Source organism: Esox lucius, chromosome 20 (assembly GCF_011004845.1).
Source record: "Esox lucius isolate fEsoLuc1 chromosome 20, fEsoLuc1.pri, whole genome shotgun sequence".
Lineage (NCBI taxonomy): Eukaryota > Metazoa > Chordata > Actinopteri > Esociformes > Esocidae > Esox > Esox lucius.
The window spans coordinates 36314841-36340105 of NC_047588.1; the positions used below are offsets into that span (position 1 = coordinate 36314841).

At 40.2% G+C, this 25265-nt stretch overlaps 1 protein-coding gene across 1 annotated transcript in view; it reads right to left on the minus strand.

Annotated features, from left to right (window-relative positions):
- Positions 1-10321, minus strand: part of col5a2a (collagen, type V, alpha 2a) — a 43985-nt gene extending 33664 nt beyond the window's left edge. Inside the window, exon 1 of the mRNA XM_010884407.5 lies at positions 10010-10321. Coding sequence (XP_010882709.1) covers positions 10010-10100 — 91 coding nt within the window. The 5' untranslated portion in view covers positions 10101-10321. The remainder of the gene's footprint in view (positions 1-10009) is intronic.
- Between the last annotated feature and the right edge of the window lie 14944 nt (positions 10322-25265).

The following is a 25265-nucleotide window of genomic DNA, read 5'->3' on the forward strand; positions in this document are numbered from 1 at the left end:
AGTCAGCGAAGGTTTTCAAATAATTTTTAAGACATGCCTGTCAACCAGGCCGGCTCCTTCAAAGCACCAAACACCAAACTGAGTTTCCTGGTAGCCATGATTCACAGTGAATCCTGCAGACTTTTCCATGGTCAGACATTCAAATGACTGGCACACTGAATAATATGCTTACTGGAATCAAGAATGTTTGGATGGGGAACGGACATCGGGTATCTGACTCCCCGACAACACAGTCCTATATTGTACTGAAAGAATGCATTCATTTTCGGCATAGTTTATTTCCAGACAGGCTTTCTTTATAGCCCATTACACAGATGAGTCCAGCCAAGGGAATCTCGGGTTTATGTTGAGGTGCCCAAGGCTAAGAAGAGTCCAGCGAAAAAAATACCCTGATTCAAACTGACAGCATGCCGAACAGCACGGTTTAGCAAAAATCTGTTTTCCCTCACATGAGAGGACATTCACTGTGGATACATATTAACAATCTTTGTTTTTTTTTACACCATTTCGCATTTAATGAGAGTTTGCATGTGAGGCTGTTACACGCACGAGGCTATGTCTTTCAGTAACCTTTAATCAAATAGATTCACAGATGAGATTTTAATGTATAGTAATGAAAACAAATCCCTTTTTCAGCACGTCTGATCTAATCCACACACCGTACCTCACTCGGTCAGCACTTAGTGCTGACTCTGAAATGGATCTGCTCTGTTCCAGAGTAATTGCAAGGGACATTATTAGACGGTCATACTAGGAGCTGCTGGATAAGTATAGTATTCTGCACAGCAATGTCAGACCATTATGGTCCTGAAAAACAGACAGACAACCCACAAAGAACCCCACAACTCAGATGTAGTGTGGTGGACACTAAACAGAAGGATTCCAAGGCTTGACTTGATGCCAAGGAATTCTCTGAGCATATTTGCTCCAAATTACCGGAAACATCCATACCATTAGGTAAATCTCTTCAGGGATTTGAACAGGAACTCTAAAATCAGACATGCTGATATTTCCATTTCACATTAGAAAAAATATCCAGCAGGGCTTTGGATGAATTTACTCAAATAATTCTAGAATCCAAGCTTCTCATCAGAGGTCTCTAAGTGTAGAACAAATCTATGAAGGGTCCTATATTTAGCTAACAGCACCACAACCCTTTTCACTTGAGCTAATGAACTTTCACCGGTGATCTTTCACCTGTGAACTTTCACCTGTGAACTTTCAACTGTGATCTTTCACCTGTGATAAATCTAGATCAGGCCTCACAGTACACGAAAATGAATGAGCAACTGGCATCCTATTTTGGGGTATCCTTTAAATAACCAAATGTAGTCCTTGAGGCTATCAAAACAAATACTCCAACATTGAGCCAACGTGGGCCACAAATAGAGTTAAGAGATAATACCTTAAAGTTTTAATAACATAAAATAGATGGCCTTCCATTTGACTTCACCACTCTAACAATAACTACCATGTAAACAGTGATTCACCGCGTAACAGCCATTCAGGGGTGAACTCTGACCCCAGGCCATTCTGGGGTTTTACTGAGGCCTTGGTGGTGGCCCTTTAGAATGACTACCAGTGGCATCACTAGAAGAGGACAACCTCCGTCAGCTACCAATCAAATTTTTCCATACAACAAGACCATGCAGCCTATCCATGTAACACCATCACCATGACCACCGCCACCCACATGCCTTTTCAGGCGGCACCCATAGACCTTAACCGCAGAATAAAGGCTAGAATTTAGGGTTTTTCGGGTGGCCGCATGTAGTCAAACACTGGGTAGCATATGGACCACAGATGGCACTGAACCAATGGGCAGCCACAGGAGTCCCCTCCTGGCTTTGTGCGACGCTGTCAGTGTCTAATTAACAGCATTTCATGTCGATTAATGAACGTTGTTACTCACTTAACTTCTTCAAACAAGCTCAGAAGTGCACAGCAAAGCAAGGACGGGAATGAATAGTATTTCGACCCGTGTAGGTAGTTCTCTGTCATGAGCTGCATCTTCACCATGAGACCTCAGACAATACTAGAGCACTCAAGCAAGCCTCCAGAAAATTGGAACGAAAGTGGCGCTCCACCAAGTTGGAAGTATTCAGACTAGCCTGGATAGACAGTACAGTACCATACCGAAAGCACTCACATCTGCTCGATTAGCTTATTTCTACAACCTGATAGACGTAAACAAAAACAATCAAAAATGTATCTTCGATACAGTTGCAAAGTTAACAAAAAAGCTACGCTCAACAAGTGAAGTGGGTCTTCACTTTAGCTTTAATGACTACATGAATTATTTTGATGAAAAGATCATCACCATTAGAAAACAAATAACCGACTCCTCCTTATTAAATAGTTATAGTCCCCAAAATCTCAGTTGTCCTGAGAATGTCCTGAACCTCCCTGACCAGGTGACAATGGGGACACTTTAATTTTTTTATCCCGTATCGCTCGACACATTCACTAAATTTGTAATATGTTCTAAACCCACAAATGTTAGCTAGACCCGATTCCATCAAAATTACTTAAGGAACTATTTCCTGTGCTAGGTCAGCCAATGTTGAACATAATAAATTGCTCCCTTTCCTAAGGATGTGAACCAAACTCACAAAAATAGCAGATCTGGATCCTGACATATTAAACAATTATGCCAATATCGAACCTCCCGTTCCCGTTATGCCAATATCTTAGAAAAATGTGTTTCCCAACAACTGAATGCCTTCCTGAAGACAATAACATTTATGAAATGCTCTAGTCCGGTTTCAGACCCCATCATAGTACTGAGACTGCACTTGTGAAGCTAACAAATGACCTTCTAATGGCCTCAGACAAAGGTTCTGTATCCGTCCTGTTGCTTCTTGCTCTTATTGCTGCTTTTGACACTATTGATCACTCCCTTCTCTTAGAGAGACTGGAAACCCATATTGGGCTACGTGGACATGTTCTAGCCTGGTTTAAATCTTATTTATCTGAAAGATATGAGTTAATATGTGTGGATGGCATATCCTCTGACAAATCAAAGGTATGTTTTGGTGTTCCTCAAGGCTCGGTTCTGGGCCCATTATTGTTCTCACTATATATACTTCCTCTGGGTGATGTAATCCAGCATCACAATATACATTTTCACTGTTATGCTGATGACACACAGTTATTTCAATGAAGCATGGAGAAGCCCCAAAATTAACTACTTTGGAAGCATGCATTTCAGATATTAGGTAGACAGAGAACTTCTTGCTTTTAAACTCAAGAAAAACAGAAATCCTTTTTTTAGGACCCAAGAAACAAAGAGCTTTGTTGGCAGATCTCACTGTGAACCTCGACAGCTGCATGGTCGTATCCCAAAAAACCTTTCCTTTGATGAACATATAAAATATGTCTCAAGTTGCTTATTTTCATCTTCAAAACATTGCAAAAATCTGAAACTTTCTATCAAAAACTGATGCAGAAAAACTAATCCATGCTTTTGTTACTTCTAGATTAGATTACTGCAATGCTCTTCTTTATGGTTACCCTGACAAATCAATAAATTAACCTCAATTAGTGCTGCACATGGCTGCTAGAATCCTAACTAGAACAAATGTGAACACATTACTCCAGTACTAGCCTCTTTACATTGGCTGCCTATTAGGATTAGGGCTGATTTTAAGGTTTTATTGTTAACCTATAAATTAATACATGGACTTGCTCCTACTTACCTCGCTGAAATGATCCAGCCATACATACCTACACATAACCTTAGATCGCAAGATGCAGGCCTTTTAATTGTACCTAAAATCTCTAAACAAACAGCCGGAGACAGGGCCTTTTCTCATAGAGCTCCATTACTGAGGAATGATTTGCCAATTAAGATTAGAAATACAAACTCAGTGCAAACTTTCAAGTGTCTACTAAAGACTCATCTCTACAGCATGGTCTATGATTAAGTGTAGTCTGGCCCAGGGGCGTGAAGGTGACCAGAAAGGCTTAATACTGTCCACCCTTGCTGTCTTGCCAGGTGGGCTCTCATCGCTACTGGGATGCCCTCCCTCCAATGCCATTCAGGGGTGGAGTCACTGGCTTGTTGTTGTCTCTCTGTTGTGCACTTGTGCAATTGGGCTGTACTCTGCTGGCAATACTCTGCCCTCATTCAGGGTGGTTGTGATTGGTCCCTTTGCTTGATGCTTGGCAATGTGAGTGGATTGATTTCCTGCCTGTTGGGCCCTTTCCGGGGCCTCCCCCAGAGAGGGCCACAGTGTCGCCGGACCCCCCTGTCTCAGCCCCAAGGTCTTACGCTGGGGGAGTAGGGTCAGTTCTCCTTCTCCACTATTAATCCTTGTAGATATTAGGAATGCATTTTCAAAATTTTCGTTTTAAACTTAGGAGGACAAGAGGTTCTGGCCCAGACCTGAGGAGTACCTGGCTTGAAAGACCCGTTGCTGTCCCTGTCCAAAGTCCTCCTGGTTGTGTTGCAGATCAAGACGATACCGGACGATTTCAGCTGCCACTGTGCTGACACCTCCCCCTCTCCCTTGTTGTCCCTTTGCTTGTCCATCTGGTCTTGCTTCTGATCTGGACTAAGTTTAAATAGACTCTGGACTCAGCCCACGTGCATTTATTAATTATTACAATTTGTACTCTAAATATGTTCACCCGGCACAGCCAGAAGAGGACTGTTCACCCCTTTGAGCCTGGGTCCTCTCTAGGTTTCTTCCTAAATTTCGGCCTTTCTTAGGGAGTTTTTCCTAGCCACCAAAATTAAACAGTACTGTTGTTTGCTCCTAGGGGTTTAAGGCCGTTTGTTTTGTAAAAACGCTTTCTGACAGCTGCTGATGTAAACAAATGTATTTATAAAGCCATTTTGGATTGATTGACCTCCATGGGAGAACAACCAGTGATGTGCCACTTGCATGAGAGAACCTCCCATTATGGAAATATCTACATGTTAGAACCTCCCATACTACACAATATAGATGGGAGAATCTCCTAATATGTAATGTCTACCTGTTAGAACCTCCCATTATGTGACATAATAACGTGTCATGTAATCTGAGGATTTCTATATCTATTACGGCAGTCTTTGAAATGGTGAGTGGAGAACACGCTTAGAGGAAGAACTCAGTATATTTAAAGACTGCCAACCCTCAGTGGATCAACTCCAGGAGACATGCGTCCCTCCCGAACTCGTCTGACAAAGTACAACCAGCTGTATAAACATTTGAAACCTGCAAAGGCAACATAAAATGAGAGTTTACAATTGTGTTCTTGAACGAGGCCAATATCCCCTCAACCTGGACAGTTTGTTGAGCGGATCACGGAGCCAGTTTAGAAGGAAGTATCATTCAGAGCCGATGCAACACAAGGTTGCACATTCGTATGACTTAACTTCGATATCCCAGAAGCTGTCACTTTTAATGGTAGGCTGGGGAAGATGTTTTGCGTGTTTAGGGGGAACACCTACTCTGTGGAGTGCACCTATGCAGTAAGTCAGATCACCCCACACTCTAAACAACACTTCAAGGTGTGTCATCAGTGACGAATTGCGTATCGTCTCACTCAGTAGGCTTCTACAGACACTGGAACTCCTTATCCTGTGGGGAAAGAATGACCTGTAACTTCCCATTCATAGGCTTATTGGGCTACGTGTGCATATTTAATTAGGCTCAACTGCCTACTTTCAAAATGCACCATTTGTTACTAACACGAAGGGAGGAGTAGTGGGGTTGGGAGGGGGGGTATAGAGGGTTCAAACTGTACTGGCATACCTGCATTTTCCATGTCCCCCCAGCCCTCTGCCCTTGATATGCTGCGGCTTACATCAGCCCTATAACTTCCTGCCCCCGCCTCAGTTCCAAAGGCTTGTTTTAATATTTTCCAAATACTGCCAAAGCAACTATTTTAACATCTGGAAATCATCCCTCCTCCACTCCCCTGCTTGCTGACTGGAGTCACATGGTTCGTAAGTAGTTCCCTTAGAGAGGTCTCAAGGACTCCATCAGGTCCGTCGCCTGTTTTTGGTGACGCCGTGTTGTACAGGTTCAACGCCAACGGCTATCACACCTGGCCATTGATTAAACCCAGAGAGTTGCTTCCCTGGGTGAGGTGAAATCCGACACCGAGTGCAATCTGGATTTCTTTTAGGCTGACTTGGGAGAGAAAAGAGGCGTGTAATCAAGTCATAGTGCAAAAATGCAGCACATGTTTCTAATCAGTGCCACGTCTGGCGGACCTGTTAAAATTCATATGTTTGGACATTTTGCTTTTTGGGAGAAAACACCCCATTTGTTGCGATAAGTTACTTAAGTGGCAACAACAACTTGAAGCGATTTTGGAGATAAAGAATGGAAGAAAGAAAGAAAGATGAAAAAAGAAAGTTGTGCCTGGCAACTGTCCTGATTACAAAAATGTTGACACAAACTAAAACAAAAATTATAAACACATTTATAAGTAAAAAAACTAAAAAAGATACGTTCCCCAAAGGTTCACACCGTCTCATTTAAGTCACTTTGATGTATAATGTTCATCGTAGCCATCTTTGAAGATGTTTTACAGGCATGTCAGTCGGTCCATTGGGAAGGGGAGGGTTCACACAGTAAGACATTTTTGCTTGGTTTCTCACTGCTCCACCAATGAGCATAAACTGCTGCTTTTGGTTACTTGGGAGTTGCAAGTTATATCTTGTAGACTATGTACTCGGGGGGGGACCATACAGAACATGTTGTATTGTGCAAGTGAAGAGCTACATCTAAAGATAGATGGTGGATTTTGTTTGCATGAGCGTGCAAAGTTTAGACAACTTAATTGTCCTCTGCAAGGCTACCAAGAGTTTGAGAACTTTAAGTGACCAGATTTACAAATCAAATGCATGCAAACGTTCATCTAAACCTGTGAAAGTATAAGGTTTGGATTGTAAACATTTGCTTGAAACTTGTTTACAGACTCATCTCAAATCTCTCCATTGTGAGAAAGCTAGCCAGTTTTGATGGAGGAAAAAAGTGAATACCCTCCAACCATCTACTTTTCCATTCATGGCTAGTCTTTTTTCTACAACAGATAAATATTACTCTTCTGTTCCAACTGCTGTGAGACAGAATGTCTGTGTACAATTGCTCGTTTTCATCAACATTCAACCACACTCAATTGTAAGGCGCCATTTTCCATATAAAAATCTCCAATAAACTCGGCTATTATAAGGGCACAAAGTGTGTGTTATATATGCTCATTGTGCTTGAGACAAAAGCTTGGAATATTTTTCAATCTATTTACTCATTTTAAAACAATCTTCTTACATTAAATAAAAACCAAGATGTTGAAACATGGGGTTTTGCAAAAATGCATCCCATCCAACCACTGGATTCTGTTCCATATTGCATAATATTCAGCACCTCTCAACATACACTGAAACATCCCTTAAAAATACAGTTCACTCGTTTCTTTACTTTGCAAGATTTTGAATAAAACGTCTATTGCACTGGCCGGATAAGATTTGAGTGTTATTTCCCTGGGCTTCCATCATTTGTCAATGATCTGTGGGAACATGAGGTCCTGGCCTACACCAAGAGCATAAAGGAAAACAATCCACCCCCAGAGACTGGAGTCGCCATTCATCATCCATTTTACAAAGGCATTAGGTCAGTAGTCTTAAATATGGCTTTTTTCCTGCCAATTACTTTCCTCTCCTCATCTTCTGTTGCTATACAGTTGTCCACATAGTCCTATAATATCCACCAATCCCATAGATTGTTCCATAATAGTAATTTACTCATCTTAGTATGTTAGTTTGTTGAATATAAATGTGCTCCATTGTTGAACTGGATGTCTTAAAGAATCTGTTCTGTTCACCTCAAGGGGGCTGTCTTGCTAGGTGATGTGGATCAATCAATAACCTAATACAGCAGGTGTGACATGAAATGCTTTAGAGGCGTGGCCCACGCTGGATTAGAAGAAAAAAGCATTGCCTGGAGAGGTTTTCTTCTGCACTGTTCAACTTATACAATTATGTTATATTTAGGAAATACAGTTAAGTTGCGTTTAATAATAGTTAGAATTGGGCATGGTGTCTATACAAATATTTATATATGCACACACATTTACATGTATAAACAAATACATCTATATGTCTACTTGGAAAACACTTCAACTGAGTATTCAGCTAAGTCAAAAGTATTGCCTTGACAGCTCTCTATAACAAGGCTCCCCAAATACATTTCTCAGAATCCTGCCTGATGACTTTTGCTCCTCATGATGTCATGCATACAACATTCCATGACATCACAGAATTTTAGAAAGGACCTTATAAACCATGTAGTCACTATAATAACATCCCTCAGGTGTCCCAGCTCTGTTGTTTTTAATGGCTGGGCCCCTAGTCTGCCTAGGGTTTGTACAGAGAGAGCTCAATGACTCAATGAGTCCTACAGCATTTCCTTTTTGCCTGTCTGCCCTCCTCACATCTGCCCTGCATTAGAATGCAAGCTGTGATCCCTCAGAGACGTGTGGTGTTGAAATAGTCTGCCGATGTAGTATGCAGAGAGGAAAAAGTGGTAACACTTAACGAACGAGAGAGATGAGGAATAAAGTATGTCCCCTGGCATTCTTTGTCTCTGGTAGGGTTTCCTTCTGGCATTTCAGAGTTAACATGTAACACCATTGGCAGCACTGACATACAGTGAACTCTAAAGATATTTGGACGTTGATGTTTTTGACCCTGTATTAAAGTAGTAAATACTTTGGATACTTTTAATACTTTTAAATAATACAATGACGACTTCAATGACTGTAGGTTAACATGTGCACACACAGCTTTAATTTTAGGATATTGTCATCCATATCAGAAGAAACATTTACAGAGTTTCTTCACATTTACAAAGTTACAGCATTTGGTACATACAGTAGTCTCCCCCTTCTTGGTTTCCAGAAGTATTTATTAGCATTATGTACAATCGACAGACACTAGGTATCTTCCCATCTGTGCTTCTTGCATCTCTCCGGGTCTTTTCCGATTCAGTCTGGTTTCAACATGAGAAAGCATGCTCAATTTAATTAAGATTGGTTGATTGACTTGTCTAGTGGCAAGGATTCCACTTTCCTTGAGTAAATCCTATGGTAGTGTGTTTAGGGCCATTGTTCTGACTGATAATGAAGCGCCAACGGATGAGTTTAGTTCATCATCAATGAAGACAAGTGAGCCAGTCCCAGTTGTAGACATACTTAAAGTTATACCTTGGTCTACCATTTACTATGGCTATGCTTTCCCTGCCTAAATAAGAAATAGCTGTGAAGCCAATTGTCCAAATACTTTTGGTACCCTAAAATGATACTATGAACAAAATATGCTGTCATTTCAAAACATGCTGAAATGGTTAATCTAATATGGAAGAAAATACCCTGTAATTTAAGCTGACAGTGTGACCTTTAACACAACAGTCATTGTATCATATTTATTAAAAAGTGCAGAGTAAAATAAATAAATAAATGTGTCACTGGCTAAATTCACTTTCCTGTGTATGTCCATTCAAGACCATGAGGTAATATCTGATAGAGAGCTTATTGGTCCTGTAAAGATAATCCACACTATAATTAGTCTCATCTCTTCCTCACCAAAGCTGGAACGAATCTGAGACAGTCTGCTGGCTTTGGTCTGCACCAATCATCTTTCACAGAAATGTGTCTTACATGTTCCATGCCGTCATTCTATCCTCAGCTGCTATTCATTAGAACGGAAGAAAAAAATACAAAAGCAAACAAGTTGTTTGAAAAGTCAAATCCTTGCTATTTACTTTGGCAAAAACAGATCCAACTTTTAAAAAGGCACATTGTGCGACCAGCACTCTTTCTGTCATTAGCAGAACACTCCTGAATAACCCAGCAACTAAATAAACAAAATAAAACTAACAAATGATCAATGTCAAAATTCAACCCAAGTCGTAGTCCGACAGGGTCACGTTAAAAGTTCAACCAACAGCCACGCTCTCAACGCTGTACCTATCAGCAATTAAAAGTTGCAATGAACAAGCAGTTAGGTACTTACCATTGTTTTCCTCTTGACATTTCACAAATAAAACCAGAGCCACAGACACAACCAAAAAAAGCCAAATCCTTGAATGCACAAATCTCTTCATGTCTATAAGAAAGACATGGGCTCTCCTTGGGCACAAAGCAGGGGAAAAAGGGATGAAATGTCCAGGTTATCACTGCACCATGTAGCTAGAGAACACTTCCAGTACACAATGAGCAAGGCAGACCCAACCCAGACTGTGCTAGTGCTTTTTTTTTTTGTTGCAGTAGTTACTGCTTTAAATGAGAAGAATGCTGGCAACACTAATTTTCCTCCCCCTTTTGTCAGTCCTCTCTCATAACCATCCACTCACAGTCATTTGTAGCTCTGTGAAACTACACCCTTGTTCCCAACTCGCCATCCTTTCTGACATAGTGGCATCGAAAAAAAAAGGAACAATCCACCAGGATCCGAATTAGAGCAAGGATAAGAATGAACAGATAAGAAAAAGCTTTGTTTGTTTAAAACTGTCAGTGGTTTACCCTTCTCCACCCCCTCCCTGGAGCAGTTGCTAAGCAGGACCATTAAAGTGCTGTTTTACTGCTTTAAGGGCAGAAAGGCATCTCTCTATTACACTAATAAGAACAGAGTCTATGGCCCACTGTATTTGTCAAAAGATGGGCAATGTGAACGGTCAACCACCGATGGTGCCGTGGCTGCTATGTTTGGAGGTGGGCGAGATCATTCTTATGGTTTATTTCAAACAAACTTGGGTAAACGTTGTTTCTCACTGACTTGAAACTAAACAGTAGTCAGTTACTAAACATAAGGTTGAGGTTCTGCTATGTCGTCCATTAGTTCTAGGGGAATGTATAGAATTGTTTAGTCAGGATGATTGAGTTCCTATTCTGATATAGAAAAACATCCTTGGGAAGTACTACGAATGAGGGATAATGTCTCAGTATGGCAACCTGGATGTTGGACAATGTAATGGCAGCAATAGTGTCAAAAGGGTTACTGACTACAAGGTTAACCAAGACTGCCTGAGACAGGAGCCATGATGTCTACAAGTATCATTGATCTGAAGGACTGATACATTTATGTCACTGGCACATGTTAAGATTTCTTTAATCTGGTGGTTTTGTGTAACTAATAGAATTTGGTTTTTCAAATATTTTGACAGATGGTCAACTTGACATAAAGATAAATTCATCAGTCAATGTACATGCAAAAAAAGTTAATAAAACAAATTTGATAATATCAACATGCAGTAGAGCTTGTTGGGAAAATCTGCATTGTAAACATTAAAAAAGGAATGCAGTACAAATCAGTTTCAAACAAACATTTTATGTCATTAGTAACATTTCACTAACATATAGTTGAACTAGAAATATTTGAATAAAAAATGCCTTTGTCCTACATTGAAGATTACAAATTAGAGGATGTGGAATAGCCTCTGAGGATGTTAATCTGTAGTAGTGTCCTATTGAGTAGGCTGAACATTTTAAAAGGGTATGAAATGGGAAGGTACTACTTCTGTTGTAGTATTCTTTTTCTTCACTGTACCTTACAGAACATGACCTAAACGTAACAATTCCCCATCCACAGACTCACTGCACTCTCTGGGCTGTATTGTACATCTCAGGTATTTAATGAGAGGAAACAGCTGTGGGCCGTGTTCTCAATGTGCAGAAAGCATAGGTGATTTACTTCCATCAGGACTGGATGTGGAGGAGGGCCATTGGGACTGTGGCTGAGGTAGAGCCGAAAGGCAGCTGTTTGGAGCTGTAGCTCTGCCCAAACATGGTCGAGTGTCAGACATTTCAAACCCCCTCTGCAACTAGCACTGGCTTTTCCTCTTTACTCTCGCGAAGGGAAACGGCAATCCTTTGTGATGCTGCTTAGCAGGCCGGCCAAGAATTGGGTCATCAGAAAAGGTAGCCAGAGTGAGGGTATAGCTGCATGGAGTAGACATTACAATGAATCATGGCCTGTCCCCCTGCTGCTCTGTGTACTGTCTACCTGGCTGTCTGGCACTGGATTCCTGAAAGTAAGGCACACCCCTGCAATGAATGTTTCCCTTTTGATGAAGAAGTACTAAGAAATGAAATGATCTGTGTGTGTGTGTTTGTCTGAGTGAGTGAGTCCATTTGTCACTCTTTCTTCATGTCTTCAGTTTCCTCGTGGCAGTAATGCCAGCAGTTTGTCACACCTTTTCAGTCACTGTCACTTACCTAGCAACCTAAGACGGGTATCTTGCTAAGATGGCTAGCCTAGCTTTTGCATTACTTTGTTCCCAGACATTCCGCCCAAATGCATGGAAAATCTGTCTAAACAATCTGTCGACTTTGGCAAATTAGTCATTAAAATGGTTGTGACTAATACCTGGTATGATAGCATTCAGCTTACTCAACCAATGTTATAACACTGTTGTGGGATAGCAGAGTGTACAGCGCAGCTGTACTGAACAAAGTGGCAGTGAATGCACTTAAACTTTTTTGCTATATATAGTTATAAATAATGCTATAAATAATGCTACTATAGTAGTTGGCTGGCTAAATGAAAAAACATTGCATGTATTGTTATAGGCTACTCTTTATGAAACTGGCTGGCTCAGGCTAGACTGGAAGCATTGTGTTAATTTACATTTTCAATTCAGAAATGCGCATCATTCGGAGCTGTCTCACTATACATTGATTCACTGAACTCACTGCCATCCCTCAGGAAATGTACTTTCAAACTTAGGCCTTCTTCAAATTATTATTATGTCATTCTTATATGTGCTCAATAGCCTGGGGGTGATATTAGCAATTGCACAGAAAGCTAGCGTGCTGCCACAGAGCTTGTCAGTATATAAGCATATTTGCTGTATATTTTCATTATACTTTCTACAGCTGGTTCATGTACATTACCAAAACCATCAATTCTGCCATATTACCAAAACCAGCAGTTCCCAAACAGGGGTATTAGAACTACTGGGAGCATTCGGCCGATACTTGAGGAGACTCACAAGACCGTAAGGTTACTGGTAAAATAAACCTGTACATCAGTGGCAGTCTAGGCCCTGGACCTAGAGTTGTCCATCTAGAGCAAACATAAAGGAAAACCTGAACAATTTCCAGCAGAAACATAAGGCGTAGTATTTCCATTGGGCATGACAGTGTGTGGAAAGCACTCCCTTGCACTATATAAAGGAACTGTGTAAGAGACGGGAATACAGGTAAATTCCATGCAGTAGTTGGAGAAGCTGTCAAATGTTGAACTTTAAACTACACCATCCACACTCAAATACATATTTACCCTGAGGAATGCCATGACTGGACTGTAGCCAGTTAAATCAAGCACTGACTAGCAGAGTTTTCCATTGTGTACAAGGAAGTCGTAGCAATAAAGACCTTGGTATTGGAAAGATGGAGCTTTCCATTTCTATCAAGGTGTTGTCAAAAAGGTGTTTCAAACCAAATCTGGTATACCGTATCTAACTATCAACCTTGATCTGATAAATGCACATCTAGCTTCAAACCTGACAAATACAAAATTCTGGTTCTAATACATAATAATAATAATTCACTACTGTCACTGATAAGCAATGGATTGATCTACAACCGAATGTTAGAAAACTCACTGGTAAGAACTAACCTCATGTTGTCATCACTTACAGGAATATAAGAGTGGACATATCAAGGGATATTCAAGCCCAGAGAGCTGTCTAAAGGTAATCATTATAATGATCCTTTGCATTCACATTGAATACCACCCCCAAGCAGCTGGATCTTTGTTAATGTAATCCTTAAATTATTTTCAGGATTCATGGCTTATTAGTAGGTGTGAAATTATACCGAACCCTCAAAAATGTGTTTTGGTTACAAGAAACACAAACACTTTGCCAAGGCAAGGGATAGAAACCAGATACAAGTGGAATCTACTTCAACCCCTATGAACAAATAGGACTATTGAAATTTGCCACATCCCGTTTGAATCAGATTTGATTTGTCAGAAAAAAGAATGTACACATTGAAAACCATGCTACTTTCTAATTTATCTATAACATGACTTGCACAACAAATGAATATACACACAATTATACACTGTACAATTTTTTGGGAGGACCCACTCCTTGCAAATTCAGGACCTTTCTGGGAGGAAACAAAAGATTATGAAATTCAATTGAAAAAAAAAACTGTCTTAAGATACAGTCCTTCCTAAATATATATATATATATATTTTTAACTAGACTAAACAGCCATCAAGTCAAGTTCCCACCAATTCCTTGGATTGGTCGATACAACTTATTTAAATATTATATTTTAGATGAAGTGTGTTGATGTCAGTGGAGAGAGTGGGATGAAATGCTAGCCTAATAAACCTGCACAGACCATCTCAAATTCCAACAGATATAAAGTGAAAGCAAAATATTTTCATATTTACTACATTTGAATCTCTTGTTCATCCTCTTTCCTTAACTGAATAATAAATATGTCAATAATAAGAAAATATATATTTCTTTATATAGGTTATTTTCTGTATCTCCTCCCGTAGTTACAAGCTTGTCGAAGAGTGATCATTTGCAGTAAAGTTGCAAATACAGCTCCGGGAAAAAATTAAGAGACCACTGCACCTTTTTCTTTCCTTTCCAAAAAAGTCGAAAAGGAAGGTTTTGAGTGAGGAACAGAAGGGTTTAAATTAAGAGACCACCGCAAATTGAACGTTTCTGTTCCTCACTCAAAACTCACTCTGTTCCTCACGCAATCCTAGTGACTGGTGACCGGGGGTGTTTTGGGGCATTGAAGATTATTTATTTATTTGTTTACATTTTATTTGAAAGCGATAGCCCTTTGCATTAGTTGAATTGACCAAGTCCAAACATGACCAACATCGAAAACGGAATTGCAAATTATAAATACTGAAACGATAACAACTTGCTACTTAATTAATTTGTATTTGTTTTTTGAGAACATTGTTTCCATCCGTCAACTTTTGTCCGGCCAGCTTTCCCCGTTAAAGGGGAACTTATAGCTATCTGGTATAGATAGCTAGCTGGTATAGATAGCTAAGTTTGTTCAGGGATAGCCTCTTTAACCAGGCCTAGAATGTTATCTGTAGAATGTTTGTTGCAAAAAACGTGGGAAAATCGTTTTTGTCAGTAATATCTCAAAACACATTAACTCAACCAAATTCATCACTCGGGCTAATGCCACAAAACACTTGATTGACCCAGTCAAATACATTGCTTTGAAGAGGCTTATAGAGGTACTAACGCAAATGCCTTCACTGCAACTGTATCTAGCTAAGTGAAGAAGGCAGCAAAATCGTTAAATAAAACCCCATCGACATCTGTGGATGTATGTCGCATTTGTGGTGAACCACATCAGTCTTTGAGAAACAAAGATAACCTTTTCCTAGGTAAATCGGCATTATTGCGACCAGACTACACACTCGCGCAAGATAAGAGGAACAGTTACGCTGAATGAAGAAATGTGGATGAGGTCGAATTACCACTTTTGTGAGGAGAAAAGGCTAGAACTGAACGAAAGGAGGTGGTGTGGCAGTTTCAACCCCCAGATGCAACAAAATATTTTCACCTAACAAATTTTCTGGGGAAGTGTCTGGGGAGAGGGAAGTCTGGGCATCTCTGCTTAGACTGCTGCCCCCGCGACCCGGCCCCGGATGAAGCGGAAGAAGATGTATGTATGTATGAATCTCATCCTCCGTCTCGTTTTGACCAGCGTATGCTGTTGCGATTCATTTTGCAATCAGAACACGAAGGTGTTCCTCGATTTTTGAAATCAGAGGAGTAACCACTAGCATCACTGACTCGTCCATTTTCAATTTCAATAAATCGCACACTGTCGGCCATGCTTGATGAATTAAGCTTTTACCATAGCCTGTAGGAAGGCACGCCAAAAACATCTATTTTTTTCAGAACAGCATTTAAGCCGAGAAGTCGTAATGGCTTTATTGACTCGATCTAATGAATAGAAAGATCTTCCAAAACCGAATAATGTTTTTCCTCCATCTTTACTTATTTTCTGATATGTTGCAACCTAGGTAGGAACGAATTACTTTCAGGATATGTGTTCTATCCGGTTTGAAGAAATAGTGAAACCACGCTAAGCCCACCTTCAACAAGCCAGTGAGTGGATAAAAAAACATCCAATAGAAATCCTGCCACTGAGAGACAGCGGCAACTTTTTTTTAATGGGTACGTTTCCAGACCACCAATGAGGTCAGAAAAGATTGGAGCTGTGGCCTCGCAAGACTACTTCAGGGATTTTTTTTTTTAGGCTACTTCATGGATAACATTTTGCATCTATCAGCTGTGACGTTTGTTCCGAGTTGTGATATATGCCCTCTCCCCCTCCAGCACTCCACCTTGCCGGAGTACTAACCGCTGGCAGGAGACGATGGCAGCAGCGCACCTGACCGACACACCTGCTCCTCATCAATCGCTCCTCATACGCTGCTGTATTATTGTGCTGAGTGAGTAGGGTCAGTTCTCCTTCCCCACTAAGTTCTCATTCTCCACAATAAATCGTTGTTGATATGAGGAATGCATTTTCTGAATTTTCCCAGTCTCCTCCCGTTTTAAACTTTAGGAGGACATCCTGGCCCACACCTGCGGAGTACCTGGCTTGGGAGGCCCATTGCTGTCCCTGTCTAAAGTCCTCCTGGTTGTGTTGCAGATCAAGACGATACCTGGCGATTTCAGCTGCTACTGTGCTGACACCTCCCTCCCCCGTGTTGTCCCTGTCCTTGTCCATCTGGTCATGACCTGGTCTAAATTGAAATCGACTCTGGATTTAGCCCACATGCTAAATCCAATTGGACTCTTAATATTTCACCCGGCACAGCCAGAAGAGGACTGGTCACTCTCTGAGCCTGGGTCCTCTCTAGGTTTCTTCCAAAACGTCGGCCTTCTTAGTTTTTTTTTCTTCCTAGCCACTGAAATTCAACACTGCTGTTGTTTGCTCCTTGGGGTTTAAGGCCGGGTGTTTTTGTAAAAGCACTTTGTGACAACTGCTGTTGTAAAAACGGCTTTATAAATACATTTGATTGATTGATTGATTGATCAGTCATTATTTAGTTCATTTCAGATTCTTGATTTCACCCGCACCTCGTGGGTTATTGTGTCATCTGTTTGAGACTGTGTGGTGCGTTATTCCTATTGCCGTTGGTTCTCCGTTTTGTTCTTTAAATTTTTTGCCTCTCCTTTTTGTGCACTCGCCTCCAAGGAACCTCACATCAGCTAGCTTTTTAGTCAGTTATTTTCTGTCCAACTGTCCTACCAATCTTGAAGAGGGGAATGGGAGTTTTAAACCTTCCTTTTAGCCACAGTCAATGTACAGTAGGCTGCCTTTCCTTCAACGACAGGTTTGCAACACAACTGTCCTGGCATCATTGCATACATACCTACGAATCACTGTGACGTTTGCATTACGAATTATATTGTAATCCCTATGTGTAAAAAATAATGCACATGTATATAATTAAGTCAGTATAGTTCATAATCGTGCTGATTGGTCAAGAGGCTTATTTGGAGCATTAAACAGTGTTATTTAACATGTTCATCTTGAGATGGCAAGACCCAAATTGTGCACATTTGTGGTGAATGTTCTGCTACAATGTGGCAGGTTTTTTTTCCCTTCAGGCTTGTTTTCTTGGTTGTATCTAGCTACTGATACTTGTAGCCAGCTTATCCTCAGCTAATGTTCATTGTACATAGCCAGATGTGTTACCTGGGCTCCTGTGTGGCAGTCTGCGTCTGTCATCGTTACACTATTTAACAATGATTAGTCAGTCAGTCAGTCACTCAGAAACCTTCTCTCTTCTTGGCCGGCTCTGCTTACACTGTCTCGCAATAACAGATTGGATTTTAGAAGTAGTTGCTTCGTATGTGCTGCTTTCAGATGTCTAGCATGTCTAAGATGTTACAACTCGGGGATGATAGACAAATTTCCCTACAAATGTTATTTATTATAATCTTGAATGATGTTCAAATCAGATTATTCCCATCCATTTGTGGTTGATCCAATTCCCACGTGGCTGCGAACTCCAAGATAGAAGATATCCGAACAACTTTCACCTCGTTCGCTGCATCCGTACGATCTCTGTTGACAGAAACCTAAACACATCTGAGAGATTGTTCCTTCACAAAATGTGTTGTCGCCTAAAATGTTTTATACTGTTTCCAGACTGAAAAACCATTTAAAAAACACAAATTTATAGCCTTAAGCTTATCTTCAACCCATGGAAAAAACATTCCATACCTGCTTCCAAGGAATGGTTGACTCGCGTGTATCAAATGTTAAGGACCTGTGTAGTGGGCTCCTTTGGTAGAGAAGTTAGCTTGGGGACCTGAATGAAGAATGGAAATAATTAGCAAACCCCGTCTCCAAGGAAACGGCTGATAAATATTGTTATAAACAGAGCTTACACACCCGCATGAATTGAATCATTTGCCCAAATTGTTCCCATTTCAAAAACCTCAAAATTAAACATTCTCTGTGTCAAACTCTGCGTTGACGTTTTCAGAGCAAACGTCAGGGGAAAAAAAATGGGCTGCCCATTTGCAGGTGTGCGGGATTGGCGAAAGACTCCCCTTGGTAGATCTCCGAAGTAATGTAACATATAAGCAGACTGCTATCCCCTTGCCTGTAACAACGCACTCCGCCACAACACCAGGTTCACAGAAACAATTTGACGCAGCTGAGCTGCCCCCTTAATCGCTTTTCCCCTGTCAGTGTGTGGTTTCACGGGTCCTGACCATCTGTGAAACACATCTACCTCCTTAAACCAGAAGACATGTGTTGCCAATAAAGGAGAGAACAAAAACAAGAGATACCTGGAACAAGGCCCTGTCGTTTTATTGGAAGAGTCCACTCCGTGTTCAACGGTCGGTTTGGTCTGTATTCAAGGAATCATACTTCCTGTTTTATTTGGTCTAAAAAGTCGTTTTGTTTAACTTGTTGTACTGTTTTGGCAGAAACATACAGTAATTTCTTTCACTATCTTCCCGACTTTTTGTCAAATACAAAAAGTCAGATCTCAAATCATATCATGGTTAACACGGGTCAAATTAGAGCCTTGCATGTATTTTAACAATTTTCAACCAATAGTACCGGAAATGTGAAACCATGACCTGCAATGCCCCTGGTGATTGATGTTTTTTTTTCTGACAGAACATTCTTTGATCATGTGATTTGAAAGCCATCTGGAATCAAAAGGGTTATGTTGTTTCTAACCTATATGTTTTCGTCAGGCATGTGTTTAGGAAGCCCCCCAACACATACAGAGCCCTTCAGTGACCACATATGAACACCTCCTGTTGAAGTGACCTCAGCGTTGACTCACAATCCCCAAATGTCCGATGAATTATTTTGAGCATTCTGGAATCGTCAAACTTGTCTCCTACCTGCCACTTGTTTGTTCTTTAAACTCCAAAAGTATTTGGACATTGAAAGTGTGAAAGTGTTTTTTTTTGTGTGTGATGGTGAAGATGTAAGTGAGAAAGAGCAGGAACAGGCTCAAGCACGGGTTCGGCAGAGAATCACCAGCTGAAATATCCAACGCCTGGTGATGTCTATGTATCAGAGACTTCAGGCCAACACAGTAATAAACGTTACTTCTTTATCCCCAACTTTACTGTATCAATTCAAATCCAAAGAGCTGGAATACAGCCACAAACAAATATGTCACTGTCTAAATATTTTTGTTCACTATATATTTACCTGTAATCAAAGATGCAGTCTTGGACATTTGCAAATGACAAAATATTTATTTAACATTTTGGTCTGGATGTGTAATATTTTCTTAATTTGTGCATTAGCTAAGAGTGGGATCATTATCATATCTCAGTTAGCCTCAGAAGTTTGAAAATGTGTGGTTTTGATGATATGGGCAACTAATATGCACATAAGGCCTTGTAACACTGCATTGTTCTAAGCCCTGGGCTATCTTAGACCCAGGCTAAGACTGGCCCTGTGTTAGCTTAGCCTGTGTTCACACAAGAGTTTGTTAACCCTGGGCTAAGGCTTAAGCCTAGGCAAAAAAATCACAATTGTATTCCTAAGCCCTGGGCTAATGGACAAATATACGACACAATACCATTTTACGTTCTATGATAAGCTACAAAGGTTACGTTCTCTCTGGCATGCATATTTTGTTACAATTGCCTACATCACAGACACATGATAAATTTTACGCTACCACGATTCAATTAACTTCATGACATTGGTTAATCAAGATGCCCACCCTGTTGGTATTTGCTTGGACAACTTAGTCAACCTTCTTTCTTCTTCTTTTTGCTAGATTTACATCCAAAGCAAGCTGCAATAACAACTTTGCTAAGATTTAGCAGGTATAATAAAACAACAAAAGCTTTTAGAGTGAAAGGACCAAAACAGATGGAGCTGTTCGTAATGGTGTGCGTCACAAGCATATGTAAATAAAGGCAGGTTTTGTGATTGGACAATAAACGTTCTATGGTTTTGTTCTTGACCCATTTCACACTAGTTAATTTGTCACTGTGGCTTTCTGGGGCTAGCCCTGAAAATTCGGTGCTAACCCTGCACCAGAGCAGGGCTAGCTAGCCCTAGGCTAAGGGTGGTGCTAGCCCACTTCAAAATATGCCAGTTTGAACATCGTTTTCTTCTCTTATTGGCTGACATGGACTGTAATGACTCTTTCACAGTGATGAAGAACCCTGAATAGATTTTCAAAGTGTTGTTGGGGCCTTTGGAGCGCGTTCCAACAGGACTTCTCAAACAGACTGGCCTGTAATGCACTCTGCAGTGACAGATGAGGAAATAAAAAAAACAACACTTGTCTCTCACATTCTCAGACAAGCTCATACAGGGACAGAAAGGGAACCAGATTTAGGGATTTCCTTTTCCATGGGTGTCATTGGAACTTTTTCAGTTAAAGTTCGAGGCTGTCTAGATTATGGGATCCTATGTTCACCTGTGACTACATGTTCAATGGTATGAAATTAATCACGTTGAACTGTAGATTGTAACACTGGGATGCATGTTTTTTCTTCCTAAATAAAAAAGTATTTGGCAAACTTAAAAGCGGGAAAAAAGCTGTTGCAGGGGAAAACTTGTGACTTGTTTGTAGAATTGCTTTTACCATTGATGGAATATGTTAAGAGGGTTCAGACCATGGATCATGACTCACTGCCCAGCGATCTCAGAGGGGGGATGAAGGCCGACACTGGTCTTTGAATGCTGGACGGACACGTTTGTTTACTTTCCAGACCGTGCGGCTTGGAGGCCGCGGAAGGGAAACTATATGCAAGGCAGAAGAACATGTCTCGTCAGGGTTCTTTGACTCAAGGACCGGAGTCGGCGCTAAGCAATAGATAAACTATATACGTTCATGTACTGTATGTATTGTGTGTGCCTGTATGTGTGTATGTACAAGATGCAACAGGCTGTGGGATGTAACATAGGCAGGAAAACGTTTGTTATTGCCTTCCAGGTTAAATGTATAACAGTAAGTCTAACTTAAAAGAAAAGAGATATTGGAAATGTCTGTTTATTTTTGCAGAAAAAGAGCAAGATTTATTGCTAAGAAACCTTTTCTTATGTTAAAAAACAAAGCATGCAAAGAATTTTATGTATGACAGAATTACGACCATCGGTCTTTGTTCCTCTAGCCAACATTTTAATGATGAATAAAATGGTTGTTCTTTGTTTTCTTTTCTTTTTTTCTTACATTTGGCCTATCTCTGTTCATAACAGTCTCCTGGAACAAGGACTGGTGAGGAATAACCCTGTTCTGTGAGAACGGTATTTGCTGAGGATCAGACCAGGAAATGATGACTACTAAGGCGAGTCTCAGGAAGTCACCAAATCCTTTCCTGATTTGTCGAGTTCACCACATCGTACGTTGGGGCATTATTCATGTCAGTTTTAAGGGGTGTGCTTTATACTACTTCTCAGTCCAACCATGTACAGTGGTTCGCAATGGGATTCCCCTTCCCTTGGACACTTCAGCATTTTAATGTGTCATTACATTGAATCAAAATGGTTTTAATTAAATGTTTTCCTGCAATTGATCAACATAATGTCAAAGTGAAAAATAAAATCAGCAAAATGTTAAAAATGAAATAACAATTAGCAGAAAAACAATTGACCGTATAAGTGTTAACCGTCTTTGCTTTGACACACCTGCATGAACTGGGGCGCCACCGGTTGTCATGCCAATGTCAGGTTATGAGTCCATCTGTGTGCAGTCAAGGTGTTTTGTATGATTTCCGGTTAGGGATTGGTTAGTGCAATTTCTACAACAAATTAATCATGAAAACTAAGGAGCATTCAAAGCAAGTCTAGAATAAGGTTCTTTAAAAGCAACATTAGGGGTGAGATCTTAGAATATTTCCAAGACATTGAATGTCCCATTGGAGCACAGTAAAATCTGTTATTATAATTTCTTTAGAGAGTATGACACTGATGTGAATCCTCCTAGAACTCATATTCAGTTGCGTGATTCACTTAAAATATAGGCATTTAATAAATTATTCTCCATCAATAATCAATGACATTTTAACAGTGTAGATTGGTAGCACCCACATTTAGGCCTGACATTATTGGCATCTGGAACACAATGTCTTATTAGTATTCTAAGCAGGTGGCTGTGACTTTAGCCAAAATAACTTGCTAAAAGCTATTCACAAAATGCAGGAATGAACATGTGTTTGAGCTCTGGAGAGAAAATCATCAAAATATAGATAATCAAATGTTTTATGTCCTCAAGGCTTGCAGTATGTTTGTGAAGATGTTTGGAAAATTCACATCCAATCAATCTGTTTTCCACAAACAGATTTTTGACAAAGGAACTGATGTGTACTTGTAGTCCATACCCTCCAGTTCATATCCTTCAACTTGATCTGACACTAGGCCCTTGAGGCAAACATACTCTACCCATGCAGAAAGGATTTGGACAATGCTAGATGTCATGATAGGACTGAACGTGCTGCTATTGTATATGACTAACTTACTGAAACAACGCCCATCTCTGAATAGTCACTTGTCTCTTTGCTGCTTCAGTCACAAATCAATCTGAAGAGGAAGTCATTTTCTATGAATCTACCTGTCAGTATTGCTCTCACGTGTAGATTTGTGAGCATAGGCAGTTCTATTATAAATACTTCTTCAAAAAAGACTATGACATGATTTCCAGGCAAATGAATACATTCCCTGTTGTATTCTGGAAAACACCAAGATAAGATTCAGAACCAAAACTGATGTATACACACATGTGGAAAAAAAGTTCCAGGCTATACAATAGAGTTGGAGGCAATACAAAAGCCACAGGAAACTGTTCCACTCTCTTTCCTGATAAAAGTTTAGTTATTGGCAAACAGTAGAGTGATTTGCTTTCATCACAACCCATAGTCCATCCTTCTTTTTTAAGGCAGTGAAGCAATTCCTCTTTTCTTTTTGCGTTGTGGCATTTACATCCCTCCAAACCCCGGCGCCCACAAGTTGGGGAAGAAATCTGCAAACTGATGCAGAAAATCTTAAGGCTTAACGGAACGGAGTACAAATGCCATCTCATCCAAACCTTAGACAATTAGGTCAAACCCGAAATCACTTAACATTTTGCCTGATAAAAATGTTGTAACCTCTGCTGAATATCTGTTTGCACACTTTTATTATACATTTGTAGAACCCTGTGTAGAAAACAGTGTGCCCCTGGGTGAAGGGGTGGTGGGGGCTGGATGGGCCAGAGTGCTGGGGAGTACTGGCTGGGCGGGCTGAGGGGGGATGGTTATGGGAGTAACTTCTTTCTTCGTGGCTTGTTTTGTCTTGCGATTTTTCTTTTTCTTTCTTTCCATGTTGTTTTTATTAAACCCATTAGTGTTGTGTATCAATTGAATCAATTTGAAAAAAGAGAAATAGAAGTGGCCTTTTGCATCTGTAAAGAGTATTTGTATCTGCTTCATAGTACATGATTGAAAACATTATTTTTTTTTGGACAAAACTTGTTGTATGTCGACGCTGGGAAATACGTATTTCTTTTCAGAAAGTAATGAAAGACAGCCAGAGATTTATTTCTCTTTCTTCTCCAACACCAGGGTAATCACTAGGTATTAAACAATTGTGCCAGCAGCTGATGTCATGCTTTTATAGCAGGGCTGTGTGAGCTCGTTTTTCCACAGCAGAGAGAAAAAAAGCATAGCCCTCTCATAAGTTTATTCCAGATGCTTCCAGAGATGTTAGCTACCCCCATGTGTCCAGTAAGAGTGGGGGTATCCTATCCTGCAATTATCATGCTGAGGTCAGTGAGTCACAAGGAACCAATATCTATTTCCTTTGGAAAAAGTAATACATATGGAGACGTTATCACTAACATAGACATGCAAATACATTTGTAACAAACAGGCATAAAATGCTGTACAGGCATTCTCTAAGCCAGGTCCCTGGACAAACATAGCTGGTCAGTGACATAGCCTCAACAAGTCCTACTGATTCCAGTGCTGCTTAATTTAAAGGACCATGGTTATTCAGGTGATTGGTACAAACAGATTGCTTTCCGTTTTACTCTTTTTTTGCTGTGTGATGCTCACAAATCGTGTACAACAAACTGGATCAAAATCACAATTGTCACAGTTATTACTGAAAAGAAGTGTGCTTTGTAGGTATTAAAACCATTGTAGGTATTAAAACCATTTATTTCTGTTTAATTATCTACAAACAACAGGCTTGACTCCTTCCAATTAATGTTGTTTATCTCATTTGACATTAAGTATTTCTTTGTATTACTTGGATTTTCATTGAGATTATGACTGTAGACTGTATATCATATTCAAAAACGTTCATCACAATCACAAATTGGTGAATTCATCAGTTTCTGTAGGTTCCTTCTGTTGGGTGGTGAATTTATTAGTTTCTGTAGGTTCCTTCTGTTGGGTGGTGAATTCATCAGTTTCTGTAGGTTCCTTCTGTTGGGTGGTGAATTCATCAGTTTCTGTAGGTTCCTTCTGTTGGGTGGTGAATTTATTAGTTTCTGTAGGTTCCTTCTGTTGGGTGGTGAATTCATCAGTTTCTGTAGGTTCCTTCTGTTGGGTGGTGAATTCATCAGTTTCTGTTGGTTCCTTCTGTTGGGTGGTGAATTCATCAGTTTCTGTAGGTTCCTTCTGTTGGGTGGTGAATTCATCAGTTTCTGTAGGTTCCTTCTGTTGGGTGGTGAATTAATCAGTTTCTGTAGGTTTCCCCCTGTTGGATGGTGAATTCATCAGTTTCTGTAAGCTTTCAAAGGAACTATGAGACAAAGGTGTAAAAAG